At 39.5% G+C, this 13748-nt stretch overlaps 2 protein-coding genes across 2 annotated transcripts in view; both read right to left on the bottom strand.

Annotated features, from left to right (window-relative positions):
- LOC104760735 (F-box/kelch-repeat protein At5g42350-like) lies at positions 9721-12081 on the bottom strand. Its single transcript, XM_010483693.1, has 2 exons — positions 11855-12081; positions 9721-11617 (listed from the first exon to the last, which is right to left on the bottom strand). Exon 2 carries the CDS (start codon positions 11543-11545, stop codon positions 9848-9850), a length of 1698 nt encoding a protein of 565 aa, XP_010481995.1. The 5' UTR covers positions 11546-11617; positions 11855-12081; the 3' UTR covers positions 9721-9847.
- LOC104760734 overlaps positions 12576-13748 on the bottom strand; it is a 3775-nt gene continuing 2602 nt past the window's right edge. The window contains exons 6-7 of the mRNA XM_010483692.1: positions 13041-13295; positions 12576-12942 (exon numbers count right to left, since the gene is read on the bottom strand). Of these exons, the coding sequence (XP_010481994.1) occupies positions 12860-12942; positions 13041-13295 (338 nt within the window). The 3' untranslated portion in view covers positions 12576-12859. The remainder of the gene's footprint in view (positions 12943-13040; positions 13296-13748) is intronic.

Here is a 13748-nt window from a genome sequence, read left to right as displayed (position 1 = left end):
GTCAATGACCTGTTCGAACCCCGCAGCATGGCGTACACTCTATCTCCCACCTGAAATTCAAGATCTCTCCTCCTCCTATCCCATAACTCCTACGCCGATCCTAAGCTTCCTTCATGTTCAGCTTGAGAACCCGAAGCTTCTCTAAGGTATCCTGAACAAAATCTGCCCCGTACATGCTCCTCTCCCCCACCTAAGTCCTGCATAACGGTGTACAACATGGCCTCCCATACAAAGCCTCATAAGGAGTCATCCCAATACTCGCCTGGTAACTGTTGTTATAAGCAAACTCCACCAGGCTCAGGTGATCTGCCCAATGGCCACCCCAATCCAGCACACACATCCTCAACAAATCTTCCAACGTCTGGAAGTCCTCTCTGACTGTCCATCTGTCTGGGGATGATAAGTTGTACTCATATGCACCTTAGTGCCCATCTCTACCTGAAATGCCCTCCAGAACACCGAAGTGAACTTGAAATCCCTATCAGACATGATGCTCGATGGTATCCCATGCAACTTCAATATCTCCTTCACATACTTCTTAGCCAAGACCATTGCTCCATCAGTCTTCTTAATGGCCAGAAAATATGCCGACTTAGTCAACCGGTCCACAATGACCCAAATGACATCAAAAGTTTGAGACACTGGCAAACCTACCACGAAGTCCATAGTAATCATATCCCACTTCCACTCTGGAAGGGGAAGACTCTTCAGTAACCTGCCTGGGACCTGATGCTCATCCTTTACTAGCTGACACAAATCGCACCTCGCGACACAACTAGCCACATCCTTCTTCATCCCAACCCAGTGATAGTACCTCTTGAGATCACGATACATCTTACTCGCTCATGGATGAATAGAGAACATGTTCGCATGAGCCTCTCTAAGGATCTCCTGCCTCAACTCCTCATCCTTAGGCACACAAATCTGCCCATGCACCAAGATTGTACCATTAGCTGACACCTATTACTCTGAATCCATCGCATTAGAGACATTCACCAGCCCCGAATCCTTCTCCTGAGCCAACCGCACTCTGCTCAGAAGGCTTGCTCTATCAGCCGCCTCCAAACCCAACGGCTCCCGAGTAACAACACACAATTTCAACGCACCAATCTCTCCTACCAGAGACTCCATATCCTGCTTCTAAGCTGAAGCTGCCCTCTTCCGACTTAGAGCATTTGCAACCATGTTAGCCTTACCAGGGTGATAGACTATCTCCAAATCATAATCTGCCACCAGCTCCATCCACCGCCTCTGCCTCAAGTTCAGCTTGGGCTGAGTGAATATGTACTTCAGGCTCTTATGATCTATAAACACATGTACCTTTTCTCCATAAAGGTAAGATCTCCAAATCTTTAGAGCAAAAACTACAACAACCATCTCCAATTCATGAGTAGGATAATTGTCCTCATGCTTCCGCAACTGCTGCGAAGCGTAGGCAATCACCTTCCCATGTTGCATCAGCACACACCCCAAACCAACTTTGGATGCATCAGTATAAATCACATAGGGTTCTCCCTACTCTGGCAAAGCCAACACCGGCGTGGTAGTCAACATCTCTTTCAGACTTGCAACGCCCTTCTCACACTCCTGTGACCAAACAAAAGGAACATCCTTCCCTGTCAACTTAGTCATAGGACGTGCTCTCCTCGCAAAGCCCTGCACAAACCTCATGTAGTAACCTGCCAACCCAAGGAATCTGCTGATCTCAGTGGCATTTTGCGGTCTAGGCCAATCTCTGATAGCCTAAATCTTCTTCAGATCTACAGAAACCCCCTCTCCAGAAAAAATGAGACCCAGAAAACCCATCTCCCGCTGCCAGAAACTACACTTGCTAAACTTAGCAAACAACTTCTACTCCCGCAGCTTCTCCAGAACTGCTCTCAAATGCATTGCATGCTCCTCAGAACTCTTAGAATAAACCAGGATATCATCGATGAAAATGATGACAGACACGTCCAGATACTTCTGAAACACGCTGTTCATCAATCTCATAAACGCTGCTGCCGCGTTAGTCAACCCAAACGACATCATCACAAACTCATAATGCCCATACCTCGTCTTGAATGTAGTCTTCCTCACATATGCCTCATCTATCGGAATCTGATGATAAGCCGACGCCAGATCTATCTTGGAGAACCAAGTATCACCTCTCAACTGATCCAACAACTCATCGATCCTAGGAAGAGGGTACTTGTTCTTCATAGTGACCCGGTTCAAATCCCGATAGTCAATACACAAATGGAAACTCTTGTCCTTCTTCTTAACGAATAACACCGGTGCTCCCCACGGTGAAGTGATAAGACGAATGAATCCCTTGCTCAACAAATCCTCTGGTTACTTCCTCACCTCTACTAGACTAATAATTAAGTACGTCGACATCAACTCACCACCACCTGAATATCAACACTTCTTGTCCATCCAAGAACCTCTAGTAACTTGTCTCTTAAAGAAACTTCTACAATATAGCTTATTCCAAAAATAGCTTTTCCGCTTGGCAATTTCTCCACAGCAAATAATCAATACGAGCGTAATAAAACAAACAAGTACCATACGTTCGCATATTCTGATTCACTGCATCAAAGGCTTTGCAAGCGGCAAACTCAACACACTTGACTTATTTTCCCCAGCAAGCTTACCAAAACCCTTAATCTAGCAACCCTGTCCATCTCCAATGAACTTCATCCACCATCGTCGCAACAATGATTTTATCCCGCCATGAAGGCTTCTCATGAACTTATGTGCATGGCTACCTGCTGCAGCTCCCCTTCCTAGGACTCCAGCACCACCGGCCATACAATCCTGGCGCATCAGCCACACATTCATGACCGCACCGGTCATAAAACCCAGGCCCACTGACCAACACAACTAAAATCCAAGATTAAACCACCTTCAACTCTCGAGGTCTACGTTCTATCGTTATGTTTATACTCACGTACTAGGCATTGCTTACTCCCAAATCTTCCACTCTTAGGTTGCAACCTTCGAGCCATACCGATCTCACTCTCAGACCAGCGTCTTCGAGTTATACCGACTCACTCTTGGACCGCAATCCTCAAGATATCAGTATCAGGGGAACTATGCATCCCCTCTGCCACTATCGGAGCCCCTAGCCCCTCTAACTATCAGTATTCAGGGGAATCACCATCTCCTCACGAGCAACAAGCTTAATGTCTATAAACATCTCTCGACCAGAAGTACCCCCGTGGTCCGAGTATAACATTGCAATGTTAGACCTGCCCACTCAACTTCTAATATCCAACTGGATTACCCACCAAAAAGAGAAATATGTGTTCCAACTGCTTATGTCCACCTATCCGCCTCTCTAGGCTCGATACCTCTGGCTATCGAGCAGAATCTCGTACCGGTCATCTACAACTGCTCCATCCTCCTAACATAAGATGGAAACTCCTCAACATCCGCAGCCCTCTGCTGCACCCCGTCACATGCGGCACAACTGGAGTCTGCACTGGTACACCTCTCAGTAACCGCTCCAACAGCACGTCAACAGATTTGCCAAGCGATCATCTCGACCCTGGGCTCCACCTGCTGCAACCCCACACCTAGGTTCCCAGCATTTCCAGCACGCTCACCGGCTAACCCCCTCTGGTCCTTCCTGATACGCTTGCGACCCTTTGACATACCTCCTCGTGGAACTCTGGACCACACACTCGCTGGCCTCAGGAATCCGTCCGACCACGACCACGACAACGCCCACGTCCACGACCAACAAAACAACTACCTTTAACCATTGCTCGTCCAAGAATAGAGGCTAACAAGCATAGAAACAAACCAAAACCACACAAAGAAACGTAACATACCATGGAATCTCATTGAAGGCTCGAAGAGGATGTTCTGGGACTTCATGCCGTACACAATTGACTAACTCACATAATCAATCAAAGCATGAAATCCGAACATCACAACGGAAACCAAGTGAACTCAAACCTACAACCGTAAGGGCTCTGATACATAACTGAAACGACCCGACCCGTTTTTTTTTTAGTAAATAATAAATAATAATAATAATAATAATAATAATAATAATAATAATAATAATAATAATAATAATAATAATAATAAATACTCTACATGTCTCATACCCACTAGTCACCTAACCACAATTAAACCAAACAGCGGAATAAAACCAATACTATTAACCAATAAATATCCAATAATTAATAATCAATAATTAAAGCATAGCAAATATCCAATAACCAAATAACAGAAAATATAGAACCAACAACATAGCAATGTTCTAATGACCCAACTCTAGCAACCTAGCAATGCCAGACAACAACCAATCGAGTCTCCAGAACTTCCTCCTCCTCATTGCCTTGATTCCACGATCACACTTTGCCCTTACCTACACCGCAAACACAAATTGAGATGCATGAGTATTTGATAAACACTCAGTGTGGCAATCCTCCCATCTAATGGGCTATACACACAAGCAACTGAGATACCAATGTCCAAAAAATCAACAAAAAAAACATACAAACCAGAAAAACAAACATCGTCTCGTTGGAAGGGAGGTGTCGACCGACACCAGCCAAGTGTCGACCGACACTGGCTCTAGATATCGACCGACACTACCCCACAATGTCGATCACTGCTGCTTCACTGGTGTCGACACTGACTCTGAATGCGCGAACGGCTCGAAGCCGAGAGTCGCATCTCGCATCCAATCTCCATCAAATCGTCCAATACTCAAACCCAAAGCCTTATACTTCGATAGGAACCTATAGCAACCATTCCCAACAAGAAAAACACAGAAAACAACAAAAAACAAGCAAAAACAAAGGAATCTCAGGCTTAGATCAGCCATGGTCATGCACTCACCTCTTTGCAGGAAGTTTCTGACCAACCACGACGAATCCAACCCTCCTAGCAAGCTTCTAACAAGTCTCTAGCCCTGGATCTTCACTGCCACAGAAAGATCTCACCAAAAACGCCTTCAAATCTCACAACTCTCACCAAAACCTTACGAAACAGTTTCTCTCCTTTTCCCTCTGTTTCAAGCGGCGAGAAACAATAAAAACACGACATAGGTCGTTTTCCCACTTAAATATCACAGTTCCTTAGTTTTCCTTAAACCAAACCGACTAAAATCGATTATTAAATCAAACTGGTCGAACCAGAAATGTTGGTGTCGACCGACACCACCTTGGTGTCGATCGACACCCATCCCCAATATACACGTTTTGGCTCGCGGATGTTATAATTCTCCCCCACCAACATAGATTCGTCCTCGAATCTCGAACAACCATCAACCGAGGACCCTCGTGCATCCAATACTCGTCTCTCGGGTTTCCACTCTATAGTGCGCCCCCGGATCGTCATCCAAAGTTGATATACCAACCATACTCTCAAGCCACAAAGTCTTAGAATATGGCATTACTAGGATAACCGAAGTCCCCCAAGAGTCATGAGCAAATAATTCTGAACACGTGTGTGCCTTATCCCTATCCAGGTTTCCTTCCCATGACTCGCGTAGAACAAACGCAATGCCCCACCAGCCACATTTCCCTTCACCGGAATACCTCATGACCACACAAGGATCATCTCAATGCCCCACGGCCGCCATAAAGGCCAAACAAATGTCCTAAACAGGACCGCCACAAAGGCCAAACAAATGTCCTAAACATGACCGCCACAAAGGCCAAAAAAATGTCCTAAACAAGACCGCCACCATGGCCAACAATCGTCCTAAACTGGACCATCACAAAGACCACTTGTCCCGAAGGATCGTCACGAAGACCACTTGTCCCGAAAGACCGTCACGAAGACCACTCGTCCCCAAGGAACGTCACGAAGACCACTTTTCCCGAAAGACCGTCATGAAGACCATACATCCCGAAGTACCGCCTAACAGGCAACATTGGCTATACAGCCCGCCACAAAGGCCACACAATTGGCTAATCAGCCCGCCACAAAGGCCACACAATGGCTACACAGCCCGCCACAAAGGCCACACACGGCTAAACAGCCCACCATAAAGGCCACACCAGCCTCTCCAAGGCTCACAACCACTAAAAATGGACAAATCCTAAATCACATAAAATTTTCCATTTTTAGAACTTTCCTCTTTTAGCAACTACTAATTCAGGAAACCTTTCCCCCTTTAACCACATGCTCACAGAACTTCATATCCCGAACACCACCTCGTCTTGCTACTTAGTTTTCAACCTTCTTGACTATGACAAGAGTTGCACAACCAACCACCTCGTCTTGACTTATTTGTTTTGTTTGTTGATTTATATTTTTTTCCCATCGATTTGTTTGCTCTTAGTAGACTTATTTCATTTTAAGTTGACTTATTTATATGATTGAATTTTTGAACTGTCGACTTATATTTTATTCCTGCTGATTTATGTTTTTTTTGGTTGACTTATATTGAAAAGGTCGATTTATTTTTTTATTAATTGATTTGTTACATAGTCGATTTTTTTGAATTGTTGATTTATTTTCTAAAAGTTCCCAATTTTTTATTATTTTAGCAAACTTAATTATTTTCAAAATAAATTAAAATAGATAATTATTTTCAAAACTTTTTTATTAAATGAAAAAAAATTGAAAAGTTATTAGTGCATTATATATTTATTATCAACTGTGTCGTTTGGAGTTTGCAACAAAGATTTGAAAAGAGGAAATATTTAAAGAGATGATAAAAGTAAGAAAATACATAAAATTGACATGAGATGAAACTAACCACGGTGGAAAACGTAGGCGATGACGTAGAGGACAAATACCCAATTAAAACCCAGATTGAGAACACAATCCCAATTAAAACCCTGATTCACAACACAATCCCAATGCTTTAAATACAAAACCATGAGAGGAGAATATAACTGTGATTTTGTCTTTTTTGTATTGTTTATCTTATTATATAAAGTTAGGTTTTGAAAATTAGTCATTAACAAGATTTTGACATGTGTCAAGTTATCGATCTGAGATTTTGACATGTAAATATTTAATAGGAAGAATTTGATTACAACAAAAAAAAATATTTTGTTTTAAAAAATATTAATAAAGTAAAAATATAATTATAAAAAATTTCAGAATTTAGAAAAAAAACAAAGTTTTTAAAAATAATTATAAAGAGATTATATATATATATATATCATAAATTTTGAAATTATAATATTATTTACTTGTTTTTTATTTTAAGTGATTAATTATTAAAAAAAATAGAAAAAAGGATTAAGGAAAATATAATTTTAATTATTAATTCTAAATTTTGTACTCACTTCTATATAATCAAAGATCGCCTCATAATTAAATAATTTATACAAAAACATTGCTTTCAACTTTGTTTAATTGGGAATATATTTTAATGGGAAGGTAATCAAGTTTTTAAAGCCTTCCAGACGTAACAAACCGGCCATCGAATATGGGTTGGTCCACAACCCGAGAATAGATGTAGGGCCCACTTGGGAAGGTGGGCTCATGGACTGAGAGTAGGCATGGGCTCACTAAACAATGTGGCGGTTGAAGCGTTACAGAGACAGAGGCTACATCATGATGTGTCAAAGACACTACCACGAATACTTTGAGAAATTTAGCACTAGTTACTATCAAAAGATTTTGTGACGATTGAAAAAGGTTTTGAAGTTTATTGGTCGTTGGAGCAAACTATTCTGAGATAGCAAAAAGACGTGAACATTTTCTCTTCACACAGGATGAGGGCAGAGCCGAGGTTCTCTCTATGGTGGAGAAGGTTGGACACAAGGTTATCTACCCAACAGAGGAAGGTTGAGGAGGTTGGACGCAAGGTTATCTCTCCAAGGGAGGAAGATAGAGCCAAGGTTCTCTCCATGATGGAGGAAGTTGGACGCAAGGTTCTCTCCATAAGGGATGAGGGCGGAGCCGAGGTTTTTTCCATGGCGGTCATACATTATTGTGATGATACATCATTGATTAGTATATTATGTTATCTATAAACACATTAAGCCAACTATTTTACTTTCACTTTGGCATAGTTACTATCACGAATACATTGAGAAATTTAACATTAGTGACTATCAAAAGATTTTTTTGTGAAGTTAGAAAATTGTTTTTACTTTCATTGGTTGTCGGAACAAGCCATTTTGAGATAGCAATAGGACGTGAACATATTTTCTCCACATGGGAGGAGGGCAGAGTCGAGGTTCTCCCTATGGTAGAGAAGGTTGGACACAAATTTATCTCCGCAAGGGAGGAAGGTGGAGGAGATTGGACGCAAGGTTATCTCTCTCAAAGGGAGAAAAGCAGAGCCAAAGTTCTCTCCATTGTGGAGGAGGTTGGATGCAAAGTTCTCTGCATAAGGGATGAAGGCGGAGCCGATGTTTTCTCCATGGTGGTCATACATTATTGTGATGATACATCATTGATTAGTATATTATGTAATGTATTTTTTATTCAAAATGTTTTTTGAGCCAACAATTTTAGTAATTAAAAAACTATGCAGAAGTGAAGTAATATACTTGGTTTAATGTGTTTATATAGACAGTTTCTCGATGGTGATAAAAAATATTTTTGTAACATACAAGAGTACATTTAGGTATAAAAAATGTACTTTTAATAGTAACATACATAAAAGATTTGTAAATGGATATAAATCATTGTATTATAACAAAAATAAAATTTATATATAACATACAAAAATTTTTAATAAATTTAATTTCATTCATAAAACTTTAAACCCACACATCGGGCGGGTCCTCATTTAGTGTTTTATAAAAGCACATTTTTATTTCTTTATCTGAATTTTCATTTTCTTTATTGATTAATATTTTCCATAATAAACTACTTCAACATTATCTAAATTTTTTCCATATCTAATTTATAAACTGTGATTTTTAAAAATAATTTTTAACAGAAATTAATTTAGTTATTTTTTGTTTATTTTTTAACGTTTAATTAATTATTAATTAAGGGCATATTTTATTTATTTTATCTTAATTTAATCTTTTAGTTATTGATTAATATTATATATAATAAATCAATTCATCATTTTTTTTTAAAAAAATTAGCAAAATCCCAAATATCTAGTTTACACAATGTTTTTTAAATATTTTTTCAAATGGGTTAATTTAATTATATTATATTTAGTTTTAAGTAATTTGTAATTGAGGACAAAATAGTCATTTAGTTCAATATATAAGGTACATTTCAAAGACCTAAAAAATTAGTATGGATTTCAAATTTCCTATTAAGTTTAGGGTATGTATTCAAATTTTTTTTTTAATTTAATTTTAATCATTTTTTGCATAATAGTCCCACCTAAAAGTCTCCGTTGGAGATGCCCTAAGATGTTTATCTATCGAGAGATAAAGAACTCCATAGTCCATATGTCTCTTTGATTGCACTGACGTTTGACAAACTTCAACTCTCGATCGTTCTTTCTTATTTTTCTTTCTTTCCAATAAACCAAATGTATAGTAGGTTGAGCTCCATCTGATCTAAATCTTAACTTTTGATTTACATGACTCTGCCTGTTACGGATCCAGATATCTGGAGTGTTTTTTAGGGTAGTCGGATCCGTAATTTTAGTAAGATATATATGCCGCAAAACATTAGAATAAAGTCACTCCAACGCTGAGGGAAAGGGGAGGACGAGATGGCATCAGCGGTGGTTCGCTTTGGTGGAGGGTGAAGACGATTAGGAGGAGGAGAGTACGATTTGGTGCTTTCATGTCTTCTGATCCATATTCAACTTATAACCTTATAGAATCGGGAAACAAAAGCGGTAAATACGAACATAACATTTCAAATATATCTCTAGAGACTGGCACATTGCATTTCTTTTTAATACACGAATCGATCAATTTGATAAGTCCTGATACTTATAAAAAAAGAATGAAAAAGATCAGAGATGAAGCAAGGCAATGGTTTTGTTCATACAAGATAGATTAAGTTTTTGGCTCCTTTGGTTTCTCGAAACATGTCTCCAAGAGGCTTCTTCCGTTAAGGTATCGCAGACAGTGAAGAAACCTAATACCTGCCCAAAGATCTTGAACATCTCAACTCCCATTAGTATGTTCTTGTCTGAGGCATATGTGGCGTTCCAATCCATTGGTGCGTCCGGGTGTACTGAAACTTCGGTCCACGTGAGGTACACAAGATCCAACTCCCACAGCTTTCTCACCGCTTTGTTTCTCCTCCCAATCTGTCCATCTCCTTCATCGCACCATGAAACAGAGAGCATGAACAACCGTTGGTTGCAGGAGACGAGTTTAGGATAGAACTCATGAACCCGAGGAGGGATTGGGGATGTTTGGATCGCAATCCAGAAGCCTCTCTCTATGTCATACCCTGATAGCTTATCATTCTCAGAATAAGCATAGAAGATTCCATTGCATATGATCCCACAACATACAACCCCGAAACCCATCGGGAGTCTCTGGATTTCTGACCATGTGTTTGTTGCTGAGTCGTATATTTCACCTGAATCCAGTGGCTCATCAAACAATCCTGTGCCTCCGATGGAAATGAGCACAAATCTCCTGGAGCTGTTTTGGTTTAGCCGATCAAGCTTTTGTCTTGCTAATCTGAGGGATTTAGTTCCGTTTTGATCAGCTGAGTTTCTGTGCTGTTGTCGCCTTACAGATAACCTGTGAGGGTCTTCATAAACGTCTGATTCCCCACCAACTCTTGACAGGTGAAACCGTCTATCTTGGCGATTCTGTTGGGTCTGTATGGTCGAGAACTCTGAAGTAACTTCAGAGGCACCAACAATGGGGAGTGATCTAGCATGTCTCATAGATGCAATTTTACGCCATGATTTGGTTGAAGGACTGAATACCAAGATCCCTCTGTGGGACTTGAAAGAGTTTCTGTCCATAGAACGACCTCCAATTATATAAATCTCCTCATGGATGCTCGTCACCGAGTACATATACCGCCCTTTAAGTAGCTCAGAGTCAATCTTATGCCATTTGTCTTGAGAAACATCATACCCATGAATTTCACCAGAGGAGCACCCATCTTTATGAGCAGCAAACAGAAACAACCATGGGGTCTGAAAGGAACCTTCACGTCTCATCTGGAGGAACCGCTGGGTGGTGGCCATGGATCGCCATTTCTTGCAAACGAGATGCGCATTCATTAGGCTGGTCAAAGGAAGCCTCATCAAGCACATTTCCAGAATATCATCAGGAAGGAATATGTTCTTGCGGTTGTCCTGGGCCGTGTCCAGTAGATATCTTCTATTATTCTTCTTCCAGAACCTCTCTTTCACCCCATAAGAAAAACAATCTAGCCTAGTTTCTTCAGTACCACAAATGGTCATCAATCCCTTACCGTCCTCGCTAGCACTGGACCATCTCTTATTGCAAGGATCCTCAAAATCCTCACCTGTATCAGCAACTCTGCAACCAACACTGATGCTTAGACAATTCACACCTCCCCTTGCATCCACTTCATCTTCCACCACCACCACCTCAGATTTATGAACCTTTTTCTTTAACTTCTGGCTAACACTTTTCACGAGCCGCTTTGACACAGTTAAAACCTCAAGATCCTGCCGGATGGACTCCTCTCCCAATGGTTTCCCAGAAATCATCATGCGTCATCTAACAAACACATACCAAAGGAGACCATCTATATAATTCCTCAGTATCTATAATCCAAAAGCAACCTGCGAAGATCACAATTACTAACCATGTAAATAAGCAAAGCATTTGTATCAGATCATCCACATTTGTAGCGAGATTTCACCTAATTCTCCAACACAACTACTCGATTAGAGATTAAACATGTAAAAGCAAACCCTAAAATCCAAATTCAGCTCTAGAGAATCAATCAGACTACAAGACGCTTCCCAGAAAGAAAATTATACAGATTTGAGCAAGAACTGAAGAATGATTTCACTTACATTGAGCTATAAACTCAGGAAATTGGAAGCGAGATTCATCAATGTAGATGGTTATATTCCCCAGATCCAGAGAGCATCTTCTTCCCCGAGAAGGTCACCGAAGAAGAGGAAATAATTGAGACTCGAAAGACCTAAGATTGACGCATCGATTTCTCTACCTTTCCCTTTTCGTTTTATTCTTAAAAACAAGTCATGCTGCTTAGTGGAAAGCTCTACTTCAAAAAAAAAAATTACAATCAGACTGAATTATCGTTTTTTTTTATTTTATTTTAAAAGAAAAGAAAAAGAGGATTGACCAACAAAAATAATAAAATGTAATGAAAAGAAATGTATCTGATACCGGAAAATACTTGTTCACCTCATCTTTTTCGCTTAATCAAATTATGTTCACCTCATTATTAAATTCTAATATGTAAGATTATATGTTGGTTTGGATTTATAAATAGATTTATATTTTATAATTAAACGATATGATATGTCAATTTGGATTTATAAAAAAGATTTAGAACTTAAATTTTATAAATAAATAAGATTATATGTTATAAAAGAAGATTTTACAACAATTAAACAAAATTATATATCAGTTTCGTTTAATAAATGAGGAATAAAATTTTAAAATTAGGGTTTTGATTTTACAACTAAACCAGCTAAAATTTCACATACTCATTTCAATTTTATATGCGAAAAATGCAAACAAAGCAGTTACATTCAAACGCAAACATAAAAGAAACATGAGCCATGACATAGATTGACATGATCTAATTGCATTTTTACATAAACGTTTCTTTTATGTGGGGTTTGATCAAAACCAATGTCTTCATACCATCCCACAACTATAACATTATATTCTACTTGCAAAATAATCACGAAATAGCCTAGCCCGTGCTTCATAGACTGATACAGTTTATAAGGTATAAAGATGTAGAGACTGTTTTGTTGGAGCAAAAGGTGTTAAAAGCTCAGTGACAAAAAAATGAGAAAAGGTTTACCGAAACAAATCAACAATCAGTCAACCTTGCATTTGTAGACGCAAGCTGTTATGGTCAGTACAACACCAATGATCAATCCTAATAACGCCATTGCCAAGACTGTTGAAAAAACCAAACAATGTCTATGTCAGTACTCTGCAGCAGCATTTCTTTCACCCGAACCAGAGTAATAATACCAGTAAGGAAGAATGACATACCAGCAGTGGTGAAGTAGATGAGAACTGCCAATCGGTATCTGGTTGTTCCTGGTAAATCGATTTCGAGAGTACAATGTCGTTGGGACTTTCCCTTTGCAGTTGGATCTGTCAAGATATTTGGCCCTCGTGGTTGTAGTTCAGGTAGAGAAACATTTGTGCCTAGTACTGCGTGTCCGTTGACATCCCTGACCTCGAGCCTTATGGTAACCGGATTTGCATTCCAATCTATCGATATTGCTCCGAAGTTTTGTTGCCCTGCATGTAATTATAAGATATTGTGACCAATGTAAGCCTCCAAGGGAGTGTCATTGCTACTCTGTTATATAAACAAGATGATAATGTGCAATCTTTTCTATCTGTTATTAGTTAAACGTAAATCGACTGGATAGATGATAATAACCAATACATGAAAACACTATCCTCGTTGCAATTCACCCAAACCAGAGACACCTAACTAAATGAAAGACTCTCGACTGGATAGATGATAATAACCATGAAAGCAGCTAACGAAGCTGCTTTCAAACCTACTCACAACAGCTACAATCTGCTATATTCAGTCCTAGGCTAGTTAAGGTTTCAGCAGCTGTGCTTTTTATAGTAGACTCACTGTGTCTTTGCTTATAAATAGATCTTTTGGAAAGTTAAAAAGACACGGATAGCAATGTAAAATACTTCAGAAAAAAAAAAAAAAAAAAAAAATAAACGGAA

Source organism: Camelina sativa, chromosome 18 (genome assembly GCF_000633955.1).
Source record: "Camelina sativa cultivar DH55 chromosome 18, Cs, whole genome shotgun sequence".
In the NCBI taxonomy this organism is placed as follows: Eukaryota; Viridiplantae; Streptophyta; class Magnoliopsida; order Brassicales; family Brassicaceae; genus Camelina; species Camelina sativa.
Note: the sequence above shows the minus strand (reverse complement) of the source record. Positions and strands in the feature narration are given on the sequence as shown.

Excerpts from the sequence above, each read along its gene's own strand:
- LOC104760735 (XM_010483693.1), bottom strand. The coding sequence starts at position 11,545 with ATGATGATTTCTGGGAAACCATTGGGAGAGGAGTCCATCCGGCAGGAT.